This window comes from Strix aluco, chromosome 7, assembly GCF_031877795.1.
Source record: "Strix aluco isolate bStrAlu1 chromosome 7, bStrAlu1.hap1, whole genome shotgun sequence".
Lineage (NCBI taxonomy): Eukaryota > Metazoa > Chordata > Aves > Strigiformes > Strigidae > Strix > Strix aluco.
The window spans coordinates 31,012,743-31,028,162 of NC_133937.1; the positions used below are offsets into that span (position 1 = coordinate 31,012,743).

The following is a 15,420-nucleotide window of genomic DNA, read 5'->3' on the forward strand; positions in this document are numbered from 1 at the left end:
GAACTTTAAAAAATGGAAGTCACATACAAGAGCCTTGCAGGGATGGGGAGACAGGGAAGCAAAATGGCACCTCCACTTTAAATGGTTCTGCTCCAGTACATACACTGGTAGAGATACATCTACAATGAAAACTTTTCATGGTTTAATTTCAGAAACTACCTGGAATGGGACAAAGTTATTGAATGAATTATCTTAGCAGGTTATTAAAAAACAAAAAACAAACCCCAAACAAAAAAAAAACCCAAAAAACAAAAAACCACTAGAAGAGCTTGTTAAATGTCATATTAGCAAACAGTTTAATTTATTAAAATGACTCCAGTACATCTCTGTGCTTCTACAACAGACACAGCGTTACACATAACAGGTAAAACGTGGTAACATTCTCCAGGAAGCAGTATCAGGCTCATTAGCACAGAAACAAAAGAGCAACAGTATCTTACATCACCTCCCAACTCAGCTTTCTTCTACATGGTGATTCTGATACTTCTCTGTGGAGCAGGCAGTCAGTTGAACACAAGTGTAGGTATATGCTTCCTAATCAAAGATAGGTGAATAAAGCCCTATACTGTCAAAGAGAAGGCAGGTATGCCTCCGACGTCAGTGTGAGTAGAAAGTAAATGTATTAACAAGTTTATGATCCCTGGGTAGCTGTGGCAGCACAGGAAGCAGAACTCTACATTTTCATCACTCTAAAAAGGTGAGATCTACAGAATGCATAAGGAAAGATTAAATTTCTCATATCATGAAAGATCCTGGCCCAAAAAGACTTGCACACCTGAGTAGTATGTTCATAACAATGATGAGACTCATGTAAGTCTTTATAAGAGGAGAGTCTTAAAATACATTTGTGGTAGTTCAGGGCCAGTCCTTTCTTGTATACTGGTTAACTTTACTGAAATTAACTCAACCTGGCATTCTATCAGCAAAGGAAACATGAGAGGTTAATAAAATCAGAAGACACTGAAGGTGTAAATACAGTGCAAAAGTGTTGGTTTTTAGTGTTGGTTTTAGGTTTTGACTGTTACAGCCTGGTGATTTTATATTCTGTGCTTTATTTTCAGGGAAAAGCATAGTTGTCATGTGCGATAATATACACACTTGAATATATATGTATACATACACACTTGCTGCAGAATGCAAAGGCTTCCAGTGGCATATGATTCATATGACTTCTCACATGCAGGTTTTTTTCATACAAAAACAAATCAGTTTTAGAGGTGGCCCTCCCTCTGCATACTAAATGTATTCATTAATGTGTATTCACATGCATTATTACCCTACCCACTCATTGTTTTATATTAACCAGATTTTTTTTTTTTAAATGTAAGCCATAAATTATCTTAGTAGCAACACCTAGCAGAACACTCCAGTGACCACAGTATTCCTGGGTTTTATGGTAACTAATACGTCAGTTGGCAGAACATTCTTAATAAAATGACTCAAGTTTTGTTTGCTTCATATTGCTTCATTTTTAAAAACCGTTTTTATGTACAATCTTCGCTGTTAGTACACTTCATATTTACTGAAGTGCAGTAAACTATGAGAGCTCATTATTCAGAAGCACCTAGTCTTTGACATTAAATGGAAGCCATCAGCAACAACCGTTATGGAGCATTCATCAGGTTAACGAACAGTGCACATTAGCTAGTATGAGATGAAACTGTTTTCTAAATAACTAATAGACTTCACAAAACAAATTATGTAATGTAGTCACTATCCTGCTGAGACAGCAAAAGGACATAAGAACAAGAGCGACACTAGGGTCAGTTTCTATCTGTATTAATGTAGCTTTGGTTCAGAAATTCTTTTAAGTGTTGTAGAGCACCTGGTTTAGTGACAAAACACATGCGTCTCACAGTGCTAACAGTATAATGCTAATAAACTATAAACTGCAGGTTTAAAATATTAATAGCATTTAATAAAAAAATTTACAGAAATATTCTTGTTGACAAATGTGCAGTACAAACGCAAGCTCCTTGGCCACAAACTCAAATTGTGTGCATCAGTTTTGTGCTGGCATAACAGTGCAAGTGCTGGGATTCAAGTATGCTTTTCCGTATTTATGTTAAGCAACAGAGATTACATGATGAAGTTTGGGGAATTTTCTGCTCACAAGGCCAGGACAGGAAAATCAAGCAAAATATTGCAGTAATTTAAGTGTTTGATTTCCCTCATATAGAAGGCAATCTAAATGAGGAAAAACACATCTCACAAGCAAACCAGCTTCACATACCACCAAGTTATTGCTTCAGCTAGATCAGCTGTACTAAAATACAGGACTACTGGTACAATCTAATCTCCACTCACATGAAGAGAAGATGAAATCTACAGTGCCAGTCCTCCATGCAAAAGGATCAAATTGCAAGACCAGAGTCCTGTTTCATAGGACAGAATTTATTTATCATTCAGTTTTGTCTATGAATTATTTTTAAAGTCAGTTAGATCAGAGTCAAAAGTACATTGTTTATGATATTTCTGTGTTTCTAGAGGTTACTACTTCATGCCAATTTAGATTTGCTCAGCAACAGAATACAATATGAACACTTGTTTCCAAAGAATTGCTAAAGTTATTGCTTAAATTTTTAGGGCCGAAATTAAAAATTATTTCACCAAATCAAGTCTTTACTCCACTTTAAAAAAAAAAAAAGAAAACAACAAAACTTGACATCCTATTAATTAAAAAAACCCCAACCCAAACAATAGCTTTTTTCAATTAAATAATAATCTAAGATTTTACAAGATATTCACATTCAGGCAACTGTCTCCTGACTTTCATCTGGCTGAATGACAGATGCCATAATAAAACCCAAGAACACTACTCTCACATTCTTCATGACAGCAGTGATTAGTGCAATTTACCACTGCACTACACAGCTCTGATAGTGCAAGGTGTGCCTGCTGACAATGTCTCTCACAATCATCTGCTACATGATCATTATTCTCAGATGTCTGTAACTGTTATCCTCATTAGAATTTTGGCATTTATGTTACCGTTTATGAAAAACTATGGCTTTATCCATGAAATATATATCTCCTGCCTAAGCAAAATTTTTAAACCATTTATTTAAAATAATAAAACTGAGTTGGAATGAGTTACTTGTTTATGCCATAAGCTGTGTTGCCACTAAACTCAAGAACTCAGGGTTAGTTACAGATTGCCAATAGGTGTATTTGCGCATCTGTTACAGACTTTAAAAGTATATTTAAAACATAACACTGATAAAACTTCATTCTTCATTTTAAATCTAATTCTAATAATTTATCTTATTTTTTGCAACGTTTGATTACTTGTATCCAAAGTGTCATCTGAGTATCGCTGTATTACAACAGGATTGGGACTGTAAGAAACCCATAAATGCATACGTAAGAAGGCACTTGTCTTCCAGTAGTTCAAGTCAGAGAAGGCCTTACCCAGACAGTGGCACCTTACACTTTGAAGGATTAGCAAATGTCCCCAGGCTTTGACACAGTCTCAAAACCTGTCTTCATGTCCCTGGTCAAAGGTGCTGTGTGTGGTCTTATAATACCATGAAGCTCATGATGAATTCCAGTAGTTTTTGCCTGTTGCGCTGAGGTAGGAACGTAGTGCTTAGTTCCAAAATGGTGTCTCTTCTTTGTTTCGTCTGATTGAAAACCTAAAGCACAGCATGAAAATATGTAAGTATCACCATGTTAAAGGAATCTCCTTTCTTTTGTGATTAAAATTTTACGGTCTACACTGAATTTGACTTCATTTACAGGACTTTTTTTTTTTTTTTCTTTCTTGAAGGCTTAGGTGGCAATGCCTTTAGATATTATTAGAATTCACTCAATGTTGAAGCCCTTCAAGTGGTATGGAAGAAGAGAAACTGAGAAATAAGCGATAAACAGACAACTCCTAACAGTGAGGGATAAAACATGCACTCAAAAGGCATCTGAATTGAAAGTGTAAGCACTTTGAAAACAAGAATTCAGATGCTATGCTCTGAATAGATGCTCAGCAGATGCTATCTAGTTCCACTTTGATGGATTTGATACGTGCTTTCTTCACAGCTCTTACAGCCTACAGGAAGCTATCTTTACTATAGGCTTTACTATAAGCTAATTATTGTTAAGATTATTTACTACATCAGAATTTAAAGACAAAGACTTCAAACCCCTTATCTAGCAATGCTTTGCCTAAATGCTCATGCTTTCAAAATTATAATGCTAAATCCCATCTGGCATTCGGGAAGCCACGTTATTCTCATGAAAGAGAAACTCTTCATTTGCAAAATCTAGATAGGTGATTTAAAATCCAAAATGCTAGCCATAAAGTGCAAAACTGATACTTTATTTTAAAGAACACCTGTATCCTCATGGTGGACACTGGAGGTGTACTAGGATAGTTCTCTTAGAGCATCAACCACTGCTAAGCCAAAATTTAGCTGTTACTAAGCACAGAATATGCTCTCAGCCTTCCAACATTGACACTGATGTCCAATAAGGACATGGAGTAGAGCAGAAGAACTTCATTTGCTGTGAATAAAAATGTCCAGTCACCTAGCCCTCATCTACACAGGTTTTCTCGGGAGCAAGAAGTGCCTTGTTCTGCAATGTGTGCTCTTCCCCTACTGCCCTGAGCTTTAAGGAAAGCAAAATGCTCAAAATCCACAATGCATTTGCACAGATACCTTCACAGATTTTTAAACTGACACTGAACAGCTTCCATGAATTGTCAAAATTATGCTCGTTATTAAAATGAAACTTAACAGTCTGCAGCTTTGATCACCAAACACTTACCCCAATTTCCTTGAAGACTTTCACTGCGTTTTTCACATGACTGTAGGTAGCACTCTCAGCTGCAAGAAAGAAAACCCAGAGATAAACAAACTGCAACTGAATTTGGTCTACCTTGTGCTAGGAGGAGCAGAATTAATCAAATCCAGTTATAAAACCAGTTTAACATACCATATACAGCAACATTCTTCTCTGTCCTGCTTATTAAGTGCCTGTGTAACTTTTGAAGGTATTCAGACTCTGAAACAGGACCACTAAAATTGTGCACGAAGATGACAGCAGAGCTATATGCCTCCAATAATGGTCCCAATAACCTCTGCAGGAAAGTGATGTACTGCTGGTGCTCCTGAGACTGGCTCACCTAAGAAAGGGCAACAAGAGCTAAAGTGACAGAGACCTGTGGAAATGACCTGCAACATAGTACAGAGCAAAATAGCAGCTGAAATAATTCTTAGTACAACAAGGAGTATGGGGCACAACACAGCACATTATAAAAACATAGCAAAAAAGCAGTTTACCATGAGGGACAAAACAGGCACTGCACATCACAGACCGATGCTACTTTTTTCTCCTCCAGGATATTAATAACTATTTTCCTAAGATAAAATTGAAGACATCATATACTGTTCTGCAGCCAACAGAAGGGTTGCCATACATTCACAGAGATGGACATAAGTTTCCAAGTGTTAACAAGATATCCTAAAGAGTATTTGTGTCAGCTTTGTGAGAAAACTGGTAATGTCTAAAATCAACATGATCAATCTACGAAGTGAAATTTAGGCTGAAAATAAATACCAACTGGATATGCCCCTTTTAGAGTGCATGCTGTCAGTAAAGAATAAAACATTTAAACATTAAGATACTTGAGCCTTTATCAGTGTTCATGACACTAACCATTGTCCTTCCACCTCCCTGTAAGTTTATTTGATGTTTCCTTAGTCGTTTTCCTCATGGGAAGGAGAAAAAGGTGTTTTACTGACTGTAGCAAAATACAACAGACTAACACTGTGAACCAGCAAAAAAAAAAAAAAAAAAAAAATTATCATTACCCCTCCTGAACCAGTGAAGTAGTTTGTATCTCTCGCAACAGGCTTCAACGTTATTAGCCTTAGGATAATATTACCTTCAGGTAACAATCTCTCTGCTCTTCTCCAAAATCACTGTCTTCATCTTCCTCATCACTTCTCCAAGACAATGGCTCAGGGAGTTTTTTATCCCATTGCTGTTCTGTAAGACTGGGGCTAACATCCTCCTGATCATCCTGCTTAAATTTGAAAGACAAGGTTGTAAATAGGTAGAAAACCCAAGTCCAGGCAAACAATAGGTTTATTTTATAAACTCATTCGACTTAATCAGTTCATCCATTAACCAATATTTAATGAAAGCAAGTGAGACCCAATTATAGACAGGGATGAGACAAGCAGAGAGAAGAGACATTTGGTGAAAGAGACTTTTTCTTTAGTTTGCCTGTCACATAAAAGTGAAAATCGTCACAAGAGTTGCTGAATCTTCCTACCAGAGGCAACGCAGTAGCAGTTGCCAAGAAAGCGTTTTCAGTTGTGTTAGGATGTAAAGTTGAGATGCTATCTACATGTGGATATTGCTAACCTCTGTACTACTGTTACCTTAAAGACAGAGTAGTAAACTCTGTGTTATTATCTTACAACAGCTAAAATCTCAATTCCTGCAAAATGCCATAAGTTGCTATTTGAAAGTGGTAACTTACTGCTTCTAATCATGTTCTTGCATTCGTGCCCACATGAGATATTGGTTGGAATAGAATGAGCCAGTTTTAATCATGAAGGCTCCAAATTGTTTAAACCTTGATTATGTTGATGCAGGTGTGCCAGAAGTTCAGTAGTACAGTAACCGAGGTGCAACAGAAAAACTCTCACCTGATCAATGTTTGATGCAACATTCAATTTCAACAATGCATCTTCAGAAATGAGTTTTAGAGATAGTAAACACACACTTGAAAGAATAAGGGAAGCCTTAGTGTCAATCATTCACCACTATTTGTTTTGCTCAAAGTAGTAGAACAGAAAGATTTTTTCAAAGGTCACCAGTGCTAAGTCACTGAGGAAACACCCACACACAGTTATTCCACTTAGAAATGGGAATCAGGCAAGATTAAAACCAAATGGATAAACAGACACCTTGTAGACGTGATTACTGTCATAATATTCATGACAAAGAAAAAGGCCTCTGAAGCAAATGAAGAATGACATCCTTCCAATCTTACACTCTGATCAAATGTTTTATTTTGAATGAAGCAAAGGTCACAAAATAAGTTCAAAAAAATACCAAAGAGATCACTGTGTGTTAGGAATATTTCTTAGTTTTTGAAGTAGATACTAGTATCACAGGAAAATAATTTCAAAAAGCAGCATAGGTCAATCAAGCTCAATTTCATGGGAAATTTATCAATGTGTTAATGTCTACAGTAAATTGAAATAATCAGAAGGGGCAGAAGCTAGCTACCTTTCTTAAAGAACATGTTCTAAAAACCTCACAAACATTTCCAACCTATCTGAAGTCATGAAACAGTCATTGCTTACAGTGTTTGCACTGATTATGCAAATTCTTATCATTTTAAAAGTAATAAGCAGGTACAGAGGTTTTCTAAGTTTAAGAAATTTACTGATGGAATATATCTCTTTTTTAAGCATTCAAATGTTGTGCTGGTGGTGTTATATCAGACAACACAGACAAATATTTATATACAGCCTAATAGCTATCTATATTCCAGCTATAAATTGCAAAGCACCAGAGTCAGCAACCAAAATTTATAGAAGAACCCTCAAGACAGGTTTCATGCTTGAGTAGACAGAGGTGCATATCTACTGCTGTCCACACATATTTTTCTCCTCTGTCCCCAGGCAGAGAACATAAAGGTTTCTTCCTAATCCTCTGATCAGCAGTCATTTGGGGATTTATCTAATAACAAACTCAATCTAATTTATAACAACATGTCAGTAGTTCAGATAAAAAGCAAGCAGTAGTAACTCCAAATAAGGAGAATGTTTAATATCCAGGTATATCAAGTAAATCGCACCTATGGTTACATATATTAAAAATGGAAGCATGTATCAAAAGGTATGCAGTATGATTAGAGTGAAGCAGTGGCCATTAACAAATCCACCAGAAGCAGTTCTAGCCTCCTCTGAAACTGGAGAGCTGCAAGAAGAAAGCAGCCAAATATGCAACTCCTTTTCCATGGGCTCTTTAGATTTTGTTGCTTCCTCCTGAGTGCCATGGTTTGTTTACCGTGCAGAAAAGAAGTTTGGGAAGCAAAGGTGTGCTGAGTCAGCTGCCCCCTCAGTCCCCGGGTTTCCTTTACACTGTATGCCTCTGGCAGGTTGCAACACACAGCAACACCAGTACATCCCTGAAACCGCAAACTGTGCTAGCAGAGGATGTTTACAATAATTTCGAGATCGATATCGATGCAAAGGAATCAAAGAATGACAAAGAATCTGGACTCCTGACTCCTGTAGAGTAGAAAGTAAACATCCATGAAGCTATGCTACAATTTGAAAGGGCTCCAATAATAAAATAAATCTGCATTTTACAGGACAGTACAAAAATGTGTCTTCCTTAGTAGGTTTAATGGCACAGTGAAATTACACACAGAGTCATTTGTAGCATCACCGGATGACTACACCCAAATGTCTGACACTTACAAATCTAAGAATGAAGCAGCATCCGTCCCGGACTTAAGTTGTTACAAGCTCTCAGTAACAGCATATATTTAGAACAAGACACAACTAAGCAGCATAAACTACCTATGGCTACAGTCAAGTACAAGAAACAAAGCTCACACAGTATCTCTATCACCTTACCTCGGCCACCAGAAGAATGCCATATTGTATCAGCCTTTCCACAGATTCATGGCAAACTTGATATATCACCTGGCAAGGCTGCACAACATAAAAGAAATGCACTGAAAAAAATCACATCTATTATACCTATTATAGCAACACCAATATGAATGTTTTGGATACAGCGGTACTATTCCTTTTAAACAAGTTATTAAACTTTTACCAGCATAATCCAAATGCACTATTCTTATGTTTATCCTGGCAGACAGGCAGACATTTAAAAATTACAGTGAAATAGGATATTTAAAATTTGTCCAAGTTTTCTGAAGAAATACATTACTACACTGGTAGAAAACCACATTAAATATTTCCCCCTTTTAATTGCCTCTAACCAAATTTTAGTTTGTTAACAATTCTGGAATAAAATAATCGTGAAACTAAAATCATTGAGACTCATACCAGTGATTTATTTGGAATTTAAAGGAAAGTACACTTTTAGGAAATTCCCTTATGTGTTTTGAAACTCTGAATAAAAAAACAACCTCTTTTACATTGTTCATAATCATGTAGGAAATATTTTCTAAGTTAAAAAAAAATCAATTATTAACTCTGAAAGCAGAAGGATAAGATTACTAAAGAACCCTGCCATATGAGCTACATTATTGCCCAGACAAAAATACTAGATTTTGCTTACGCTTCATTTAAGAAGGAATGACTCAGAAATATGTGTACAAATTTAAGAACTAATTCAAGAGCCTCTAGAATTCTAAGTAACTTCTACACATAAGAAAAAAAAATCTAGCACTTGAAATTGCAAGTATTCAGAGTATAAGAATACAGTGACTGAAAACTGAGATAACATCAGCTCTCTTCAGTGTTATGTAACAAAACAAAAATCAAAGTCAGGCCATGTTTATAATTGCCACTAAGTACTAGGTGTGGCACACTGTGACTACTGCACTCCTGTGCAAATTATGAGTATCTTTAGATATCTGGAGCCTTAGTTCCCAGTGTAATTTCAATCACATATGCAAACTCATACGAGTTGGGTACTTTCAAAGACTTGTATTTGTTTAAGTAAAAAATATTTAAATAGCTTGGGCAGAATGCAGATATAGTTGTGATGGTCTGTTTAACGACATAAGCGACACAAAATCTGTTAGAAGCTGAACGTCGAGTTGTGGGAAGCTGACAGAGATGGAGTGAGCAGCTTTTCTTTCTCAGGAAAGGCCTAAAGCCAGCACAGCAGAAATGCTGCGGGCTCACCCCAGCATCACCCACTTTAACACCTGCATGACCAGCAGGTGTGCACTCAGTATATATCCCTCAAACCGGATCAATTTTGTCACACCTTGCCAAGGAAGCAAGGTAGTGACAGGAGTTTGGCAAGCTAATCTATGTGTTATCTTAGGCCACACATCTTTTGGATGAACTGTTCTGATGGAACTACATTTGCTCAAATGTTCAGACGTTTCCTTGAAGTAAACGGGAACAATGTTATCTTCCTTTCTCAAATTATAATCAACCTCTTGATACCCATTACCATCAGACTCTACTTACAGTGAACATAGCAGATCTGTGATGTTTGAAGAAAGCATCAATTAATTTTAAAGTAACACACAGTTACAAGCAGAACAAAAATTTTAAACGTGGACAATTAATGCAGTTACTTACCAAAGATACTGTAAATTCATTAGAAAGCAAGTAACACAAGCTGGCAGCTTTTCGGACGAGGTGTTCTTGACTAATCAAACTGGGAGAACCACCATTGGTACCATTTCTGTACCTCCTACTCTGAACCGCACGAAGACTGCAGGCTAGAGCAGAAACAAACATAAGCAAAGTTCCAAAGAGCTTTAGGGCAAAGAAAATGTAAAACTTCTGTTTTGTCTACTTCTAGGCCTAAAAGCAGCCAAACATTACACATGCAATTGAAGAATAAAGATGGATTCATCACTATTTCGTTTGTGTCCAATTAATGTCACATTGAAAGAAAAGCTCATTAAAATTTTGATGATCAAAGAACAGGTTTTGCCATGTTGGCTCAGAACTCTGATAGTGCCTTGCCTATGGCAGTGACCAATACACAAATACATCCAAGAAAGATAACGGATGATGGGGAAAATGAGTGGAAACATTCCACAAACAAAACACAGGTTTACTTTAAAATTGTTTTTCTTAGTGTAAACATGGGCTGAAGCAGGGAGGGAAGAAATAGATAAAAGTAAATTACATGAAAAACTGATAAGGTTTTTTGTGCAGATATTTTTATTTCATTGGTTACAAAAAAGTCTTTCCTTGCTAAACCCCAAAACATACCAATGATGGCCTCTTTAATGAATACATGAAGTACTCCATTGCTGTAGAAGTTCAGTTCAAAGACAGCAGGTATCGTTGTGCTGGGAGTGATGAAGAACTCGTTGTTTCGACTAGTGTTTGTGATATTTACACAGTTCCCCAATAAGTGAATGGCATGCATGACAACATCATCTGAGTTCCCTGAAAATCCCAAGTCAAAGTCACGGGCTAAGACCTCCTCCTTCATGGAGAAGAAATCTTCTACCAACCTGGAAAGATCAGTTCCCTAGAAATAAAAACAGTATCACACAGTGAAACAATTTTTCTGCACAGGAGTTTATCTGTAAACCACATAACCACATATATAACAAACACATAAACAACACATTATTTGTCAATAATCAAAAGCCCAACAGTCATATTAGCAAAACTTATTTTCACTGAGATTTTGCTGAAATAGTCCACAGGTTTTGAATTACATGCAATTATATTTTAAAACCATGCAGCTATTTGGAAGTGCAAGTTTTTTGTTTGCTTCTTGGTTTATTCACAACCTGCAGAGACCTGAGTTGTTCTTAGGCACATGTTAGAGGTATTTTATTTCCATTACATATGCTGTATAATGAATGTTCAATTATCTGGGAATATTGTAATTAATAGAACTGTTCAATTGCTTGGGGACATGAGGAAAGGCTTTTCCTCAAGTACTTCCTTTCCTTGTTTTTTGTCAAGATAGTTTCAGATCACATTGTAAAATGCTTCTTTGATCCCACTATTTTAGGAAATTGAAAAGACTGGACTGACAGGAATGGTGATACTGTCCTTGACAAGCAACATTACATATCTGACCAATATTTTTCAATCTGTTCCCAATTTATGTCCAATAAAAGCTTCAGATAAGAGGGAGAAGGAATTTAAGAAAAATGCAAAACACATTTGCAGGAGGAAAAAAATAAAAAAAAAAAAATCTTTCCAAGCCCCATGCACAAGACTTCAGTTAAACATTAGTATCATTCTGCTATCGTGACATAATATTCTAGTACTGAGGAACAGCAAAATTAATTTGAAAATTAACAGAAGAATTTCTAGCATATTCAATGGTGAATGTATTTGAGATCTAAAAAACAATCTTGATACATGAATCAAAGCCGTGTATTTTGAAGTAGCATAACTACATTCTGAATTACAAAAACCTATTTCCACATGAGTATTTATTACCATCCCATCAACAATGGCTTATCTTGAAGCATCCACTACTAACTAAAATATTAGCTTTCAGACTACTTGAAGTCCATTTTAATTTAAATGCATCTTTTTTCTTCTATTAGTATCATGCAATAGCAAAATGCATACTATTTTTTTAATTAACAAGGCCAAAGTAATGTTTTGCTATTTAAGCAGCATAGAAGCCTTACCTGCCTGTGTCTGTACAGCAGCAAACAGGCAACGATGTGGGTAGACATCACAGCACATGACTTGTTAGCAGCTAGAGGTAAACAAGATAAACTCATTACGCACTTGAGAAGTTCAAAGCATCGTTACAAGTGAAAGAGCATCCATTATTTTAAAAAAAATGAAACAGTGTTATTGGCACAGAACTGTACCTTCTGAATGAAATACAAAGTGCATTATGCCTGTATAGTAACAATATTAATCAAATGAAAGTAACTTGAACTGAGAAGGCTGAGTAAAACTTAAATGTTTACTAGGCTAAGGACCATTTTGTATGCATCTCTTGTACCACAAATCACAGATCTACTGACTGAAGCATACACCACATAATCTACAAAATCTGGCAACACTGGGTCCGTGCAGCTAGATGAGTTCATGTGAGTATGATCTTAATACCATTAAGACACCACAGTGTCTTCTTACATGAAGTGATAAGAAATCATGTATTGATATGACAAACACTTCAGAGTACAGCAAGTTCAGTATACTAGTCCAACAAATACAAAAATTAACAAAACAGAATAAAAAGCTTGTGCTTAATCAGAAAGAGAGTTTATTCAACTCTGAAGAGGAGGGAGGGAGGCAAAGCATAGAGATCTGTCAAGAGAGCATCTGAAGTCATGAAATGATCACCTGCACAGATAGAACTGGGAAGTATGACATTACTAAACAGCAAGTGAGTTCATGCAATCAGCAAAACAAAACAGGTAGCTGATAGTGATATTATAACACTTACTGAACAAAATATGCTCAGCCAAGTTGGATATCAGCTCTCTTCTGAAGGGTTCACTAGTGATATCCCTGGAGTTGGGCTGTGAGGCCTCTGTACCTTCATCCACAGTATCATTAGGTCTGAACACAGAATACAAAAATCACATGGAGACATTTAGATTTTGATCAAAAGGTAAATAATCTAGACTGACTTTTTTTAAATTTTTTTATTACACTAACTGAACTACAGTGCAAAAAACCACTACACAGTCTGATAAGGCCCAAAAATGTTATGTGTAACAAGCATCACAGAAATTTTAATACCTACCACCTTTCAGATTATTTCTTCACATTAAACAACAATCAAAGACCACCAAAAGAAAAACTGCAACCTTGTCCTATGGCTATTCATGACTTTGCCATTACATCATTTGCACCTCACAGCTCTTTTCCCTTCAGTCAATGTGGACAACAGTAGATTAAACAAATCTGCCTAAAAGGTAGTTTCCAGCCCAGCCTCTCTATGAACTAGAAATGGTCTTTTGTATGGACCTACAACTTTCTAAAGATAAATGACTTTGTCTGTACTAGGACCACACAGGTTCATACAAGTCCAGCAAAGACTTCAACTAAAATGTGCACCTGTGTAACAAATGCAGATCTAGCCCTTGAGTGCAGTTTTGCAGTTCTGAGTGACAGTCACCTCCTTGAGCAAGGGGTACTCACTCCAAGTCCTATTTGCTTTGGAATTATACCAAAACCCACCTGAAGTGTTTGTGAGGTTTAAAACCAAATCCTTCATTTCTCATTAAGCATGTTATTTTTTCCCTAAGTTATTCCATAAAATTTAAAATTAAAGCAACAGATGTCACTTAAAAAAAAAAAAAAGCCTCCTTGAGCTTATTTAAACAGAGCTCCCCAGAAAGAATGCCAACTCTCATAATAAAATTGCACGGTTACAATTGTCTAAGGTTTTAGTTTTCCTATAGACAATTAGATTACCCTTGGGGAGCTCAAGCACTGCTTGGAATGTAGTGCGGAACACTACAAGAACAAATGAACAAAAACCCCCAACCTGTCCTCCCTCTCCCCAACACCCAAAAAATCTCTACCTTGATGGAAGTATAGCTGGTAACAAAGCTTGTTCCAAAGAAAGAGGAGCAGGCACAGGTTTTTGACTTTGGCTGTTTACATATTCCTGTTAAGAGAAGACTTCAGTTATTTTTTGTACTTTTTCCACCTTATTCTTGCCTTCAACTGATAATATTATTATATGAAAAAGGCAATTATTCAAAAATGCAACTGTGATTAAAAATAGCTCACACTAAAAGAGCAGTAATAAGGTCACAGAAATAAAAAGTTTTCAACACTTTATTTGCTTTTGATTTTAAGGCAGACTTTCTACAGCAAGAAATCTATATTTCATGAAAAAAATTGCAACAGAACCAATACATAACCCTTGTGAGCACCCTGCTGGGAACAACTCCTTTGAGACTAGTTTCTCTATGATTAAATGAATGAGAACTGCCTTCATTAACATGAGTGAGAGCAAAGTCTAATACCCATTCAGAACCAACATGGAGACTGTAATTATTGCTTGCGGCTGCTTTCCTCAAACATCAGGATAAGGAACTTCTACACTAGTGTTTACCTATGGAGAAATTCCAGTTGCAAGACCCCTCACAGTACTACAAACTAAAGCAGGAAAGAAGCAGGAAGGGTACCGGTACAGCATGCTTGGAATTCTTGAATCCCACATTTCTCAAAAGCCAAACATCTCTCCTCCCCAGGTTAACATTTACATTATTCAGTTTTCAGGACACTGTGTTCTTTCAGTTTCTATAAAGACTGATGTGGGAAACTAAAGAGCCACTTAACCTGCTGGTCAAGAAAACAGGAAAGCTGCTTAAAAGACTCTCAGAGCCAGCTCACTCTCTTCAACTTCTAAGCCTGTGCTCACAGAACTGCAGATGACCAAAATTAACCCCAAAAGCTCATCGCCTTTAGAAAGACCTGGAGTGACCTAACTACACTTCTGCAAATCTTGGTTAAGGCATACTTAAAGAATTTGTGTCATTTATTACCCTTCTGGAGTACGAAAAGGAATACACATACAAATGAGACCTGACAGAGGTTACTAGGAAGGTATAGAGTGATTAGCATTTCACTGGATTAAGAGGGCAGATAACCTTCTTTTCCTTATACTGATCCAAGAACAATTGTTAACTCCCTACCAAGAATAGCCCAAGCCTTCTCCTTTGGAAGTGAATTAATACCTTTCCCTACCATGCTAATTATAACGCAGTGCAGACCGTCACAATAATTTCATGCTGTGGTAATTGAACCCTCCAAAGCTCTCCAACCTACTGCTTTTCTGAGA

General features: G+C 36.6%; 1 protein-coding gene across 6 annotated transcripts in view; it reads right to left on the reverse strand.

The window, feature by feature from the left end:
• Positions 1-279: 279 nt before the first annotated feature.
• GPAM (glycerol-3-phosphate acyltransferase, mitochondrial) overlaps positions 280-15,420 on the reverse strand; it is a 32,577-nt gene continuing 17,436 nt past the window's right edge. For 5 of the 6 annotated variants that reach the window (XM_074831268.1, XM_074831269.1, XM_074831266.1 and 2 more), the window contains exons 12-21: positions 14,153-14,238; positions 13,066-13,181; positions 12,293-12,363; positions 10,899-11,163; positions 10,254-10,396; positions 8,601-8,678; positions 5,882-6,022; positions 4,930-5,119; positions 4,762-4,820; positions 280-3,635 (exon numbers count right to left, since the gene is read on the reverse strand). In XM_074831268.1, coding sequence (XP_074687369.1) covers positions 3,519-3,635; positions 4,762-4,820; positions 4,930-5,119; positions 5,882-6,022; positions 8,601-8,678; positions 10,254-10,396; positions 10,899-11,163; positions 12,293-12,363; positions 13,066-13,181; positions 14,153-14,238 — 1,266 coding nt within the window. In that variant the 3' untranslated portion in view covers positions 280-3,518. The remainder of the gene's footprint in view (positions 3,636-4,761; positions 4,821-4,929; positions 5,120-5,881; positions 6,023-8,600; positions 8,679-10,253; positions 10,397-10,898; positions 11,164-12,292; positions 12,364-13,065; positions 13,182-14,152; positions 14,239-15,420) is intronic. The other variant, XM_074831270.1, reaches the window with a different exon arrangement.